We start from the raw sequence: 17,287 nt of genomic DNA, 5'->3' as shown, positions 1-17,287 counted from the left end.
TGTTGTTCGCCCGAAAGGCCGCCCGCCTTCCGCTCTTCGCCTTCTTGATCGGTGTCCAGGTTAAACTAATAACGAGTTTTCTACAGCTCCGTGGGCCACCTCCGGTCGGTCTGCCCTGGCATTCTACGGGAAAAATGGAATTATAAATTACAATAAAAAGCGCGTCAGGGCTGTCCGCCCGGTATCCACAGCGACCGCAGTCACTCCGCTTTGGTCGCCTCCGTTTCTTCAGCGCATTCTTCGACGTCGCGAACGGAGCTAGTTGGCCTTTTACGTATATTTTTTTTCACTCTTGCTACCTCGATTCACTGCGATACCACCCTAGGACCGCTGAGTTCGGCAAGTATACGTGCGTGTACTTCATTCCTTTTATTCAACGCTTCACTCAATTTCTCGTTTTCATGTCTGCCGTTGCGTGGCGTGGTGCAGGAGCACGCTAGACAGTGGGAGAAAGTAAGAGCGAAGTCGCGACAGTGAGTAGTGGACACACACGGCTTTGGGCAGTATATGCGACTCCTACGTGTCAACCGGACGAAGTTGGGCAGGAAAGTTCGCGTGCTCCATTTTTCTACCCGCTCCGTGACAGTGAATATGCAGGTCAGGTTTCCGAAAGCCGACCATTTTTCTGCCTGCTCTCTCTCCCGTTCCCAGGCCTGTCCGTCACCCCGTCGCCAAACTCTCAATCCGGCTGCATGCGAGAAATATGTTCAGCATAGAAAGGTCACAACGAATATTGCAGCTTCCATCCTCGACTACGAAAGTTTGAACTATTGTCACAGTCTGACATTCATAACGTGTTGTCTTTTGTATGTGGCACGCGATAAATGTAGAAGTGTAACGCACGCCTATTATAACATCGCTAAATGAATGTCATCGTGATGCTACGGTATAACAAGATTAATTTTCCGAGGCAAGAAAGGATGTGTCTAAGCGACGACAATAGGCGGTAAGTGCGCTAGAATTGGTACGTTCTTCTACATAGCTTTGAGTAATATTCATAAACGTAACCTGCGAAATTGCCTTTATGTCCACGGCGTGAGATCACCAAAGCTTGCGCGTGATGATGCGTAGACATCGTGGATAGCAGTGCCTCACAAACGCTCACAAGACTTTATTACGAAAGTCTCAGAAGCACTGAATCATATGTCACACCACCAGCATCACCGGTGCAGCTGCAGGCCTCCATCTTTCTTTCCTACACACTCCTACTACAACAGAACGTATCTTGCGCATGCTCTACGAATTAATGCTTTTTTTCCCTGAAGACTTGCTATATTGTTCAATTTCCTGTGACTTGTTCTTGACATGACGCGATGCAACCTTGCTGTGTCGCATGTGGTTGGGCGTGGCATTTACGAGTGCGTATTCATGTCTCATTGGAATGGCAATCAGAGCGGCATGCAACAAATACGCCTGCGAGGAGACGCTTGAACGCATTCTATGCCACTGCCCATCATACCAGGCTCAATGACGTAGTATGGAAGCCAAGCTCCGTCACCTGGATTCAAGACCACTGACAGAAAAGAAGATCCTGGGACGTTGGCCTACGGTCTCGCATATGCGCAAGGCCACGAAAGCCCTCTTGTGCTGCTTGAGGGCCACCGGACTTCACGAGTGCCTGTGAACTAATAGCGCGAGTTTGTGTTGTGTAGTTTCAAGCCAACTGTTCATCCATGTCTTTCTTACTCTTCTGCTTTCTTCTCTGCCCTTTCCTTTTTATTATTCCCCCTCTCCCCCACCCCAAGTGTAGGGTAGCCAACCGAGCCAAAGCTTGGTTAACCTCCCTGCCTTTCCTCTTCGTTTCTCTGTCTCTCTTATGGTGATTATATGCGATCTTTCTCCCCATTTCCCTCTATAATGACATGGACCTGAGGGTATTCTGAATAAATAGATGCTGACGAAACTAAATCAGTGTGTAACAGATAAGGAAGCTGGAAAGGCAGAGAGGTTAACCAAATGGAGTGAGCTCGTATGCGGCCCTACACTTGGGAGACCAAAATTTAGTTGATTAGTTAGGCGATGTCGTGTCTCGCACTTATTCTACACACATTGAAATCTCTGGGGTTCATTTTACAATGCGTATTTTCTGGCTCAAGCCCCACACACATCGAAAATGAGCGCCTCCTCTGTTTGAAGCAAATGTCCAAGATGGGTCCGTTCATTTTATGTTAAAGCGCGCAAACCCGCGTAGATTCCGCAATTTTTAAGCCGAAAGCCTTAGGTGCCTCAAACGCGAGAAGTGACCGTTGGCGTAGGTGTCAACATGATATGATGCAACAAATCATTAAGTGATGACGTCATCGCATGACTTCGTCGCTAGCATAAACGTGGGTTGATTCCGGAGGCACTCCAAAGGTGTAGAAAGCTTGCAATACACCTTATTCCGGACAAGGGACTGTGTGACTTGTATTATCATCATGCCACGAATTCCTTCTGCTAATTTAAGGAGACAAGTTAAATTTACTCTTCATGTAGGATCGTTTCGGCTCTACTCATCAAAGAGACCGACAATTAACTCTTGTCGCGGCTTATGTACCACGTTAGAGTTACCATGCATTGTTTCCATTTCTGACGATCGTTGTTTTTTCAGCGATGTAGACTATGACTTGAGGCAGTTCAAGGTCATGGGTCAGTGGGCTTACTTTTCACGAGCGTCAAATGACGCAAATGGCTTAAATCCAGTAACAAACGGTGCCCTCTTTTTCTTTTTTCGCCTGAAGGCCACGTAAAGGTCGCACTATAAAAGGCCCTTGACAGCTACATCACGGCGAGGTCAATATTTCGCTGCCGTGGCCTCCGTAGGTCGTTTCGCGAGGGAGTCCACATGTAAGAGGCCTTTCAGCTGTCTGGCTTCGTCCACCAACACCTCGGGCGCGCCTTGTTATCAGGACTCTTGACATGGAAAGGCCACGTAAACATTAAGATGCCAACCTCATTCCGTAACAATGTCTGGTTGCAAATGCAGGAAACTGAAAGCGAAGGTTAAGCTCTTGTTGCATCGCCACTCGCTAAGTGACTATGCAACTGTGCTGTTCAGCCCAATGTCGCGAGTTAATTTCTTAGCTGAGGAAGGTTACATCCATATATGTTCGCTTGTTTTAAAAAAAAAAAACAGGCAACACGAGACACGGGACAAAGGAGGGAACAGAAGGAAGCGCCGACTTTAATAGAAATTCTTGCATATGGTTTAAAGTCAGCGTTTTGCTTTGTTCTCCGTTGTCCTGTGGAATGTGTTGTTACACGTTTTTCTTACAAGCGAAGCTTGTACTGCTTCGCAGTTGTCGTTGATACTGTAGGTGTGACTGCGAAAAATATATAATAAATAAAATCTGGCGCCGGAGACCGCGGCGAAGTGCGGCCCTCGAAGGTGGGCCGGTCACATGCGTGTCTGTACGCGCCGTTTTCCAATCATTGGTGCTCTCTCGATCGCGGGCTTGTAGGCGATCAGCCGTTCCTGATATGGCAGTCTAATCTTTTATCGAGGTGACTTGTCATTTCACGTTTCCACATTTCATTGTCGCCTGGATATGAACGCACGACCGTCGTTGTTGCCTTAGCAACTGGAGTGTGACGCTGCTAAGCACGTGGATGAAGGCCCGATTCCCAGTATGGAGGAAGGAAGCAGTTAGTAGGGAGCGTTGCGCAATGCGAAAGAAAGAAAGAAAGAAAGAAAGAAAGAAAGAAAGAAAGAAAGAAAGAAAGAAAGAAAGAAAGAAAGAAAGAAAGAAAGAAAGAAAGAAAGAAAGAAAGAAAGAAAGAAAGAAAGAAAGAAAGAAAGAAAGAAAGAAAGAAAGAAAGAAAGAAAGAAAGAAAGAAAGAAAGCACGCCAGGCACACACGCGCCAAGCTTCGCTTGCCCCCAATTTTCCCGATAGAGCAAGGGCTTCTGGTTTTTTCATAAGTGTCATGTACCAACCCACCCACGCTCGCACTCTACCGATAGGCTCGAAACGCGAAAACAGATTTAGGAGTATCTGAACGAATCGCAAACGGTCAAAGTGAACTCGGAATCTCGTCCACTGCGGAATTTCTCATAATACGCAGTTGTACGTTCTACACAACAAAAACACAACTTCAGTTCTTGAACATAGTCGAGCGAGTCGCACAAAGAGATGAAAAAGATAGATGGCATTTTATGAAAGAAAAATACCTTATATCTCGTGAACAAAATGGTTATGCAACATTCCAGTCGCCTTTGTTGCAAAGTCTGCGTGCAGGTGAGGAGATTCTCTTCTCCTATCGGAAATATCGCCCCAAGGATCTATAGAAAAGCTGTTACCTAAGGCAACCTTTGGGGCTATTTCTAAAATTGCGCGAGCCGATGTTTGGACAGGTGACGGAGACGTGGACTACGCCGACCCACAGGACGCTTGAATCGACGGGGCACTCAATCAAGTTCGCGCGTTCGTCACCTTGAGACTGGAATTCGAAACTCTCGGCCTCTGACAGGCCGTCTCCCTGCAAGCCCGAGCTATTATTGCTCCACCAGCGATGTACATTAAGGAAACAGGTTCTAGCCCACGCTGCACTGGACGCAGATTATCTTGATCTCTGCGTGAGCACCCGCAGCATGTATGAAATACGCAGACTGAGAGTCCGTCATAGCTTTAAATACCAGTTATGCATCGGTGAGTACCGGATAAAATATGTGCGTTGCCTAAAAGTCATCGATGTAGTTCAGTAATTACGTTTTCATTAACCTGAACCATTACCCGCCACTCGCATTCCACTATTTCACTTCTCTAGTGGACCTTAATATTATTTGCGTCGATTTTCATTCGTGCCATGGCGTCCAGACTACGCTCGCTTTCCATGGAAGTTGCGAGGGAGAGCTACAACTCTGTTATATAACGTTGGATTCCTGCTAAAACCGCAATTCTTGAACGCGCATGGGAGAAGTCGTGCATTCGTACACAAGGCTGTGAAAGTTTCTCTATACGCGCACATCTTCAACACAGATACTGTATTCAAAACAATACTTTACGAGAATGAATGAATGAATGAATGAATGAATGAATGAATGAATGAATGAATGAATGAATGAATGAATGAATGAATGAATGAATGAATGAATGAATGAATGGTACCTTTATTGAAATAAAAGGACGACTCTTAGTCGCTGTTGGAAATAAGGTAGGAAAGGGGTGAGGGGATTAAAGGGCGATGAGCATCTTCACGTCACGTCCTCGCACGAGTCAGTCGACCTCTCCTGCACCACTCGAAACAGGCCACTTTGACTACCGTATATTCCATGAAGGACAAAAAGCTTACGAGAATAAAATATTCGTAGCAATGTATTTTTCACTACGAACTTGGCAAGATCTTCAGAAGTTTGAAAAGCCACTTTACATTTCAAACTTCGGTTCGAAAAGTAACAGGGTCGGATTTCCGCGATAGTATCATTTTCTTTACTCTTCAAAGTCAATCTACAATAAAGAAAAAACAAAAACAAAGAAAAAAAAACCATGTGAAGTAATAAGAGAAGCGTGACCTCGCGAGCTGACCGTGGAGGCCTCTAAGAGTGCAGGCATTCAACTGCTTCGTTTCTGACGGCGTCCTATAGGCGATTTTTTGTTCCGTTCGCAGTAGTGGTAACTGCCACTTCATACCTCACGACGAAACTGAATCTATCCTTAGAAGCACACTGCTCTTAAACCCAGTGTGTTAAGCAGCTTCAGCAACAACAGGAACGTTGTATGACCCATATATTGGGTACCTTGTACACTCTAATTTCTTAGAAAGATAGGCTGTCGGGCGTGTTGGTAATTCATGATGAAGGAAGTGAACGTGAAATTAACGTGAGACAAGACAAGAAGACCACAGAACACACCTGAGCCATGTGGTCTTCTTGTCTCACGTTAATTTGGTGATCTTTACTGTCGCTTCGTTTTCTGATTATCTCCAGCCCAAGTTAAACTGGCCACAGCGTACCCTGAAGACAGATGCAAATTTATAGTGAATCTTGGGGCACAAGCAGAATACTGTATCTAAACCTCGAATGACGAAGCGGGAACCTGTGCAACGACACCCATACATCGTGTACATGGGCACAGCCACTTTCCCGCCGCACCACCCTGCAGATCGCAACGGCAAATGCGGCACACCGCACTTCACGCCTCGGTCACGTTCGAAGGCGCACGCGCAAGCGGCGATAACTGGCACAGCGGCCCCTTGGCTCGGGTCGTCAGGACCGGAAAGCCTGGCGTGGGGTCGGGAAACGTCGGCACGGCCCGGCGACGTGACCGTGAAGGCTGATTGATGAGCGTCACGCATAATGGTTGCCAGCGGGTCAATTTATCCTGCCCGTGAGGTGTTCGGGAGCCCGGGACTTCTTTGTGCTTCCTGGATCGTTTCGTCGTCGCCGATGCTTCGTTCTTCGGAACCTCGTTTGACACACGCGTATACGACCCATTGTCATTCGACGCCTTGTTACACACTGCCTTTCGCTTTCTGGTGCTTTATAAGAGTCCTTGTTCAAAGGGCACTTTCATGATATAACAGAGATTCTGTGCCTCTGAGTTACACAAATGACTTTTGTGTACCCAGCGCCCCATGTCTGTTTGAAATTTTTTATGGAGAAGTTCCGAATAAGAAGAGTTTGAGGTAATTATGGCGCTAGCTGGTCAATATACTCATACGCAAAATGCGTTAGACTGAAAACAACTGCCAGTGTTTCGGTAACAACTTTATTGGTAGTCCTGCAGAGCAGGGGCTTAGGCAGAAATTGTTTGGTCGAGTGTCATTTTGATGTGGTCGAGTGTCATTTTGTGCTCTGTATGCCACGGTAAAAAAAATTCCGAGGGGGTGGGGGCGATCACGGGCCCAGTGTGCCACCCCATGACTACGCCACTGCTGCAGAGCTTTCGCCGACCGGGCCTTAGGTCTCCCACGTGGGGACGTCGAGACCTTACCTCACCGCCACCTCGCGGGCTTGCTGGACGGCCCAAATTTGGTTTTAAGACTGGGGCTGCGCAAGGCAGTTGCCCATTGCGGCGGAACCCTTCCGCCGCGGTGTCAGTATATATTGTCAGTATATACTAGCTATTAACAGGACATACCCTTCAGGCTAAAGTTTTTTTATGTGGTATGTTCAGTAATGCCAGTACCAGTTTAAGCGGAGAGCCAGAACGTATGCATTAAAGTTGTTTCCATCCATCCATATACTACACTTACAAGCAGCCTGTTTTATAGACCAGTGCATACGCAAGACATAGACAACGTCTTCTTCAAAGAATTTCTCGTTGCGCGAGACACAGCCCGTTAGAGCGCGCATTGTCTTTGTTTGCATGTGGCAGGCGCGGCGCTATATTTAAAAAAAAAACGCCATTCACTCAATGTGAATCTATGAACTGCAAGGAATACTGCAGAATAGAAAAGGCAGAGATGTAGCACACTTTCTCACTCAGCTGAAAAATGCGGCCGATTAATGGTCCGCAGTGGACGCGTCATGTCCCAGTTTGTATTCCGCTGTCGCCAGCGACCGCAAAGCGTGTCGCACTGCATTGAGACGTCAGCAGCTTTCGTTTAGTATTTTTTTTTTTTTTGCCGCATTGCTGTCTTCCCGAAGCACGCTGCTGAATGATCTATAGGAATGTGCCACTTTCACACCGACAACGCATTCTCTGAGGTCTGTTCTTAGCGTCGACCACTGTATAATCAGAAGGCCTGCTCGGTTTTCGGGCCGATCGCACAATGGCGCTGCGAAGTGTACCGTTCACTTGGTTCGCGCCGCGTTTCTTTTCTGGTTTTTCTCCTTCGCAAATGTCAAAACTACGTCGCTGCAAAGTGAGAGCTTTGGGCCTACCGCCATAAAGTTCGCGACACGTAGTCGCGTAAAGGTTAACGCCCGAAGAATGAATGAGAGCCAGCAGTCATTTTGCATCTCAATCGTCCGCGGCGCTCCGCAAGATTGTCGTCTAGAATCGTCGGCATACGCCATGCATATCGACCTAGAAAAAAGCTGAATGCCTTCTTGCAAGCACCGTGAAGTGTAGTGAAATGCAAATGTCGTTTACCTATCGAAAACTGTATATTTACTGGAGAGAGAGAGAGAGAGAAATTATGGGGGAAGGCAAGGAGGTTAACCAAGCATGGGCTCGTTCGGCTACCCTACGCGTCAAGAGGAGGAAAATGGAAATAATAGATAAGATATAGAAGGAAGAAGAAGAAGAGTAGGACTAAATAAGGAACTAACAGTTTGTTTTTATGCGCCTTGCGAAAGAGCTAAAGTTTGACAATGAAAGCAAAAGAAATATGAACTGCTGGCTTCCGCCACGAATTTCACTTCGTATTCACCTTTTATAAATAAGGGTAGCTACAAAAAGGGGAGCACTGAATGAATGGTTCATTGTAATAGGTGATGGTCGTATTGCTCAGTCGGGTGTATTTCATAAGCCGTGTTTGCTTATTGCGCGTACGTGCAAGTAAAATGTATAAATATCTACACAAAACGAAAAAAAAAAGTGGTTGATCCCTCCATCATAGGAATCGCTATAACATGAAAGTGAACCGTGTCTTCACTGAAGTAGTTGATTAGTTGTTGTACATTGATATGGGATAGCTTGCACAATGTCTATCGGTGTTTGGCAGCTATAGCACCATTTTGTCGTGGACGCCTAGTGGCACATCTCCAGCCCGACGATTATACATCCATGATAATGATTAAACTTGTGGTAGCAGTGGTTTACATCTAGACACATGATAGGGTGAATACCGCGCGTAGATGAAATCAACAAGCATAAAATAAACGCTGGCACTCAATATGCACTCATTCAAAGCGTCATTTGGTGAGAGAAACGCCAAGATGTGCGCTATTCAGCAATATGGTAACATACGAATGTGCTGATGCATATACCACACATCGCTTTAGGAACGCGAGAGGCAGAGTTCGTAGCGTGAGCAGTGAACGTGGGAAGGCGTTCCGCTTCCCGCTGGCGTGTCTCTCGTTTCACCAAAGCACTCAATGCGCGACATTCAACCGTCGATATCGTTGCCTTTCTGCGGAACTTATTGCAGCAGTTTTGTCAGTAGGTGCTGTCGCACTCGAAGCAGTAGGCGGCGGAGGAACACCGTTCGTACACTACTCTGGCAAAGAGCCGTCACAGCCTAACCCGACACGAAAGGCAAGGTGTAACTGCGTCGTCACCGAACCGAAGAATCCCCGCATGCGCTACATTGCACCGACTGTAGAGTTGCCTACAATATTGCGCCGAAAGCCTCGTTGAACTCAAACTACCGAAGCACTCCCTTCCCTGTTCGCGCTCGTTATTGTCATGGTGCAGTACTTCACCGTTCCTAGACGGTGACACCGCCCTCCGCCATCCAAGAGCACTGTGAAAGGGAGGTGTGAGATATAAGGCGCGCTTGTGAAACCTCGTGCATGTGGGCCGGTATCACAGGGGTTGGAACGGCCGGCACCTATCGGCGCGGGCCGAGAGGTCGTGGGTTCGATCGACTCCCGGGTCGTCCGCATCTATGAAACTTTTTCTTTTGGTTTTTCTTTGTTATTTCATGTGCATTTTACCAACGTCACTTCCGTGACGGAAATAATATCAGGGATGTTTTGATGGACACCGGCATAAAGCACTTTCGTGTTAAAATAGCATAACGTTTAGAAAACCACAAGTTGTACCGATTAGCGGCCATCCCGGTATTTGTGGTATCAAGATATTCATGTTGTCTTCTAGAAAGCATTGCCTAAGTTTCACTGATGGTAGCCGAAAGTGAAGGCCACGACCAGCAGACTGCTCTAATTAGGAATATAACTTTTAACTTGTGATTTTTAGATTGATAGACTAGAATCGATGTGCGCAGCGAATATCACAACAGGATTTGACGTCAATATAGACGCTACCTCTACGAGTTCGCTCGGCACCTTCCCGGGTGTCTCAGTAGGCGTGGCGCTGCTGAGCGATGTCGCCGGCTTGATTGCTGGAATATCCGCATATCAAAGCGGAATTAATGAGAGCTCGTGTACTCAAATAAATTTGATCAAAATTGTGCAGTACCCCGCCAAAGGCGTGTCTCATGATTCAATAATCAATTCAATGGTCTGTGCGCATAAATCTCACATTTAGCTTCAATAAGTAGCATATCCCTGCAACGGAGTTATAATCTGCTTGTAAACTACCCTTTTTTTCCCGAATGCTTACAACAACTGCTCTAGCAACACTAGACAGCCAGATACTGCGAAAACGATATGCCGCTACTTTTCAATATTCTCGCCACAAACGGCTAAATCGGCATCTAAGCGAAATATGCGTAAAATGTTTCAGTAAAGTGAGTTGGAATACAGATACGATTGTGTCAGTATCTTGCCGTGTAGCGGATTGGTTTTTTTTTCTCAGCATGTTGTACACCAGACATATTATTCAATGACACGATATATATATTTTTTGTTCGCTTTAATACAGTAGATGCAGAGTATCTACCATATTAAAGCAGAATATACAGAGATAACCTTACGACTGCCGTTTCTGTGTAGACTTCCAGCATATAGTCCATGTGCTACCAAGTTGACAAAACTCGACGAACGTTACGAAAATTATTAGTCGTTCTTTCAGCGGCGCGCTTTTTTATATTATGGATGTGCATGAAATGCACTTCAAACGTTATATCTGATCGACAGGATTATGTGGCGCCTGAAGTTTGTCATAAAAAGTTAAACCGCAAATCCTTTGCAATTGTAGTTTGCTCCTTAAGAACAGAACTTTCGGTAATCTGTGTGATTACCGAAAGTAATCACACAGATAGTATCGACTATTCTGCACAAGCTGACTTGCTTTAAGTTTGCCAATCAGATAAAGACCTTTCCATAGCGATGGGACCTGAATACGAAAGTGTTTCTGCACGGCGTCTTTGCAAACATTAAAGAACATCAGCCGGTCAACGCCAGCCCTTTTGCACCTCAACTATCCGGCATTATATTATGTCTCATAAGACCTGCACGTGCACCATTTTTAACCGTTAAGCAACTTTAATTTCAGGTAAAGAAATTTTTATGGCTGTTTGTGGTATTTATTTAACTTAGACTGCTGTTTGATGTTGCGTGGATAATTTTCGCTGATAACTGAACCGCGGCATGTAATGCCTTTGACTTATGAAAAGAAGGCAGATTTTTCGTTCAACGAAAGAGACAACATTTATTGAACAAGGAACACTCGAGCAGCTTTTGTACTGGGACACCTGGACGAAAGGCTGCGGAGAACACACAAAGAGAGGAAATAAATTAAAAGCACCACAACAGGCAAACAAAGCAGCGACAGTAGGAAGGACGGAAAATCACACTCATTTCGACAAAAGCAGAACGAAACACCTGCGTCGCGGCGAGCACATACACAGAAGAAGCAATCACAGCAGTTGGCTGGACGACGCACGAAGAGTCACAACAAACGAAGGACTAAAGAAAGAAGGTGCACATAGGCGCGCGAGGTCTCAGTTTAGGACAGTTCTTGGGAAACTACAGCACTCTATACAGGCGATGCGAGGGTTTAACCGTGGTAACCGAAGTGACCATAGCCTCCGTGAGCCCCGTGGACGACACCGTGGCCGTAGCCGTAGCCTCCATGTCCGTGGTAGCCTCCATAACCTCCGTAGCCACCGTAGCCTCCGTAACCACCATAGCCTCCGTAACCACCGTGGCCTCCGTAGCCTCCGTATCCGTAGGGAGCGTGGGCGTAGGCAGCCACGGGAACAGCGGCGGCGACGGCGACCTTAGCCACGGGAGCGGCGACTCCATAGCCGGCTGCATGAACGGCATGGCGGGCGTTGTAGGCGGCGGCGGCGGGGTGGGAAGCAGCGGTTCCGGGCTCGTTGGTAGAGATGTGGGCGCGGAAGCCGTGGCCATCGGCGACGTACTTGACAACTCGGACGCGACCGTCGGCGTCGGTCAGACCGTAGGAACCAACCTTGTTGCCCCAGGCGTCACCGGCCTCCTGACGAAAGGAGCCGCCGCTGGTGTGGCCCTCCTTGTAGCCAAAGTTGTAGTTGCCGGCAAGCTGCACGGGGACAGAAATCGTCAGGGACCGAATTATCACAATAGTAACGTACAGATGTGGTCGGACTAACTCGCGGCATTACGCTCAATTGCACTTTGCTCGTTCACGCTTTTACATCTAGCAAGGCATGGACAATGTGCTGAGCATTTAAGAGACAACCTGCACGGGAAAACTACTTTATGCATTTCCGCTGTGCCCGCAGCAGGACCTGGTAAAACTCGTTAAGTAGTTTGGAAATAATATGTCTGCAAGTACGCCTTTGTCTTGTAAGCCTGCATGCTCAACGGGAGATGCGCTGTTTCTTTTTTCGTTGGTTCAAACAGTATGCTAATTCCTGGCTAGGCTTGTAGAAGCGACATTTTACGATGTGCCTGGACTTCGCAACTATCCCTAATCCCTGATTTGTTGGTTTTTACCAACATCTTAGCGAACTTCTCGAGAAAACGATGGAGATTGAGCATCTGTAATGACGAGGAAGGAGGAAGGAAGAAACAAGCGGAAAGACAGGGAGGTTAGCCAGTTCTGTAATGACGAGATGCCTACTGTCCTCTATGGCCTAAAACTACCAGCGAAAGGTCGGTCACTATTACATGAACAAGAAGTACAATATAGCAAAACCACTTTACTTACATCCTGAGACCTGTGCTGAGAAGAGCTACCGACCTCGGCAACCTTGGCGACGACAGCGTGGCCGTAGCCATGGCCGTATCCATGGCCGTATCCGGCGTGGCCAACAAATCCGGCATTGGCGACCGCGAGGGCAGCGAGGAGGATGATGGTCTGTCAGCAGAGAAATTAATGTTAGCAAAATATTGAAGTGTTGTCTTAGCTTGGACTGTTAATCTTTGTGCGCGTTCCTCGTAATCATATCGTGGTATCGCGAGGTTTAACACCAACAATTATTAATCCTTGTGCAAAGATCGATGTGCTATTTCTTTTGTAACCATTTGGGCAACTGATTCCTCCGTGCGCAAGTCTGTCGCAGCCAGTTAAGATTAGCGCTGCGTGACTTTAACCGCTCATTTTCAAACTGAAGCATCCAACATACAAGCCACTGGTACTTGAATACATTCATTTATATATACTGATGGACCTTTCATTCACGGCTGTCGCTGACAGTGCTTTCAGTGAGTAAATGAATTAGCCATTTCCTTAAGATGGCTATAGGTACGCTTCTTTTTTAGTGTGAGACCCGAGTGATAGTCAGTTGCACTTTTGAGGAATCTATCATTTCGTAAACAATATATGCATCTCTGACCCTACGGTTTCATTTCGTGATGCGTGTTTTCCCATGCAAGATATGCAACAGATGAAGAATTGCAGAGCTGTGGTGGCCTCTGTACGTTTAGACATGACGATATTGTCGCTGTGGGCATTGTCAACGAGCTATGACTGCAGTTGTTCTCGCTGCATCGCTGTCACGGTCAAGCAGGCAACCGTATTCTTCATTTGCGTCGTTCGGAGCCACCGGATGGAGGGTGGCCGTGGTAAGTCAGCACAGCGGAGCTATCTCGTATCGCTGGTCGTGTACGCAGTTTTCTTTCGAACTAAAATAAGTTGGGACCTTCAACTAATTTTCTGATCTGCTATAATCTTGGAGAGCGTTTCCTCTAGATATTCAATGCAACTTTTAAAGAGGTCCTGAGGTGGTTGTTACTTCCTCGCTACCATTTCTGCGGCACATAGGCGCCAAATCAGAAACAGACTTTGCAGCTCTCTGAAAGACCTCTTCAGTAGGGATATGGTTTGGGCGTGTTGGCTGGTCATCGCTATGCAAAATTCGTAGCGCAGAAACGAACACGAAACACAGGACAAGAAGACTCGTCCCATCGTCTTCTTATCCTCTGTTCTGTGTTCGTTTCTGCGCTATCTATTTTCCTTAGCGATACCTCTTGAATATTTTGCTCCTCTAGGCCTGATTGCACGCTGTTCGGAAGGAGACGAATCCTTGCGAGACAGACTGTGCACATATCGACCGAATCACGTGAACCTTGGAAGCGTATTCGCCGTTAATTCCCATTGGTCCCTGCACTGTAACCGTCCTTTGTTGTAACCGTCATGTAACCCTCCTTGCTCTGTTCGGCGTTGTACTACATCTTGTCGAACACGAGCTCCTCGGTGTCGGCTTACCTTCATCGTGAGTCCGGTATCCGCAATGGTCTGCAGCTGATCCCGTGATGTTCGAGCAGAGCACCACTGGCGCATTTATATACACCTCGCCCTGCTTGGTGCTCCAATTGTTTTCTCCAGCCAAGGGGGAGGGAACAGGGGGTGGCGGTGGGCGCGCGCTTGGCCACGTGACTGGCGCATTATAATCGTCTCATGGGACGACGACGTATTGTTACCGCCGGCGCTCGCTGATCGCAACAACCTTCTCGCGGACGTTTCAATGAGTCGTTGGTGCTCGGCGAAAATTGGCAAAGCGGTCCCTCAAGACGCGCGCTTGGAGGACAAGAAAAACAAAACGAGGACCGACGACTGGGAGAAAGTGAGAGAGGAGGAGAGAGACTATGACAAGCCAAAGGCACAACGAGAGAAGAGAGGGAGACGGCAAGGGGGGACCCAAATTGAAGGGAGTTGCCCCGCTGGCGACCAACGTCCGCTGATTCGTACAGGGCCAGCCGATGTGTCCGAACTACGCGTAGCTATAGATTCCGTAGCTTGATGGGCAGCTCAGAAAGAGGGGGGAATGGCAGAAACAAACAGCCCGACAGGGCTCTCGGAACCGTTGTTATTTCAATAAAAAAGAGAACGCCCGCTAAAAGCATGCAGGGTCACGCCGGACCAGCCGTAGCCGAAGGGGTGTTGTCACGGCGAATAACAGTGTGTGCGGCGCGTGTGTGTGCGTAATTTTGACACTCGCCGATAAGCCGCCACGTAACTGCGCCTGTTTCCTTTATTACAGTTCTGGCGGACTGCAGTGCCTCCGGCGCGGGGGGGATTAATTGGGCATGTGTCTTGTGGCGTTGATCGAATGCGGAGTGTTTGCTTTTTGCTTTTCTTTTGCCTTTTCGTATCGTCCTTCCGCTATCCTTGCGCAATTGAGGCTTTCCTGTTACGAGCGTACGACTTTTCCACCCCCCAATAAGTACTGCGTTTGCTCACTAGAAAACGCCAGACACATGTCCACTGCCGCCGCGATAACCTTTTCGGTGAGCCCCGGTGCCGAAGGGTTGCCAGATTCCACTTCGATACCGAGGCGCTCTGGGAACCAGGGAAACAAGAAAAGCCGCAAGAGAAACCAATTTAGGGCTTCCTTGGCCTTCCCCTTTCTATGATAAATTAATGAGTTGTGTAACAGTCCCGATAACCTGTACTTTTTTGCCTTGTCATATTTCTTTCGCTCGCATGCTATACTCTTAAGGCCCTTCGAAAAGAGTGAAGAGGGTGGTCGTTGTTTCCTCCGAAATCCGCGCGAACCGACCCCCACACCCCCTCCCCCCTGGACAGTCCGGCGTGCCACCCGTGGAATGCAGAGCGCTGGCCTTTGTTTCGCCAGTCTTTCCGGTCGGAACAATCAGTTCGGCCTGTTCGACTTGGCACGTGCCGCCGACGAAGACAAAAGGTGTGGTCGATCCGCGACCGCGCCTCGAGCGAAAGATGAGGGTTATGAATGTCAGCCATCTCGGCTGTCTGGTTTACGCGGAGCCGCTGCTACAGTACGCGGCCTCGGGCGGTCCCGATCGTTTCATCATGGGGTGCTGCGAGAGTATGTAGCCGCCACTTCAAGGTGGCCGCGGTAACGGGCATTCCCAGTCCGAGACGCGATCTCTGGGTCGTGCTGCATGGTGACCGAAAACCCCTGGTCGTGCCTGAATCGTGAGTGCCGTGGAACGGTTTGCGGAATGCCGTTGCGTGCAAATGACAAATGTATAGAAGCCTTGGTTCTGTGAAACGCTGTAACGAAGTCCTGGTTGTCGTGTCCCAACGCATTTTCTGTTAGATCACCAATGTTAAAACTGTATTGCTGTTCGTTACTACATTTCAAATGCGGCCTCTTTCGCGATCAGTAAGAATGCAACCAGCTCACTAAACAGGTAAACGGGGCAGAGGCCACATTGCGTATTCATGAAATAAAACGCAACCTCTAGCAAACTAACAATGAAATTCACAGCTGCCGCACAGAGCGCCTACTCGAGTTTTACTCTGCTTCAAGCATTTTGTCTCTCAGCTTATGGGCATGTTTCTTTTATTCTGCACTTGTGCTACTGTATTTGTGCTACTGTACGTTGAACTGACATCATGCGCAGCGTTTGGAATAAATAGTAACTCCCCTACAATATGCATGCAGGAGTTAGCAGTGGTGATCATTTTTGATGCGTAAGAAAAATCGGCATCAATCCCGAATCATCAAATGACTTGCCGGGAGGACACTACATTATGCTGCATTGCCCTAGAGTGGTATCTAGATGGTTCCTGGACACAGGCATGGTTGTTTCAGTGCTTTGGGTCTTATGTGGAGACATCGGTAACGCATGGCACTTTGTTCACGCCAACAATATTGAAGTGCAAAGTAAAAAGTTTCACTATGTGGACTACAAAGTGGAGGTCTTCCACACGCTAGCATTTAAGACATATTGTTAAGGGAAAGGCCCGAAACAGCAAGAAAGGATCTCTATACGTCTGTTGATTTAGTTCTTCAGAGTGCTGGACGATTCGCAAAACAACCACCCTGAAAGCCTAAGTGGAACAACTTCCGCTTGAGTTCAACTTACGAGTTCAACTTGAATTCAGCTTGAGTTCAACTCAAGCGAAGAAACTTCCGAACCACATTAATCGGGCATAGTTCACCCGACCTGCTACTGCATCAATACCGTCTTCATCAACATTTTTGCAGAAATTCTAGCATGGAGCATTAGTTACGAGAAATACATCTTAAAAATTTGTGGACAATTGCATTAATGTTCTTTTGATACTTCAGCACTGCGCTTTTTTTTTCTCAGTGCTGCTGGCGTCCGCTACAACATGACTGCTTTTTGGGTGCGGATGCCATAAATTCATTGACAGAAAAAGAAATTAATACGTGTTTCTTCGGCGGACGCATGATTAAACTCCCTCGATATCGCGTGTGATTCATGGTACTGAGCGAAGCATTTTTTGTTGTCAGAAGTCTATACCAAGCTCGAAGCGTCATGTTGAAATGGGGTTGGTTAACACATTAGCTTCGTTTATATATCCAAGGCCGTCCTAAAAAGATTAAGAATGTTTAAATCAGCATATTAGACAATATTAGAGAAGAAATCAACACGAGTAACAAGGTAGAGTCATAAATAGAGCGCATTTATTATCGAC

The 17,287-nt window shown here is 47.3% G+C and overlaps 1 protein-coding gene across 1 annotated transcript in view; it reads right to left on the bottom strand.

Moving 5' to 3' along the window:
• Nucleotides 1–11,193: 11,193 nt before the first annotated feature.
• Nucleotides 11,194–17,287, bottom strand: part of LOC119397498 (uncharacterized) — a 41,098-nt gene continuing 35,004 nt past the window's right edge. Inside the window, exons 12-15 of the mRNA XM_049416585.1 lie at nucleotides 15,141–15,199; nucleotides 14,126–14,191; nucleotides 12,626–12,775; nucleotides 11,194–11,995 (exon numbers count right to left, since the gene is read on the bottom strand). Of these exons, the coding sequence (XP_049272542.1) occupies nucleotides 11,489–11,995; nucleotides 12,626–12,775; nucleotides 14,126–14,191; nucleotides 15,141–15,199 (782 nt within the window). The 3' untranslated portion in view covers nucleotides 11,194–11,488. The remainder of the gene's footprint in view (nucleotides 11,996–12,625; nucleotides 12,776–14,125; nucleotides 14,192–15,140; nucleotides 15,200–17,287) is intronic.

This window comes from Rhipicephalus sanguineus, chromosome 6 (assembly GCF_013339695.2).
Source record: "Rhipicephalus sanguineus isolate Rsan-2018 chromosome 6, BIME_Rsan_1.4, whole genome shotgun sequence".
Taxonomy (NCBI): domain Eukaryota; kingdom Metazoa; phylum Arthropoda; class Arachnida; order Ixodida; family Ixodidae; genus Rhipicephalus; species Rhipicephalus sanguineus.
This window is presented reverse-complemented; position numbering and strand designations above follow the sequence as displayed.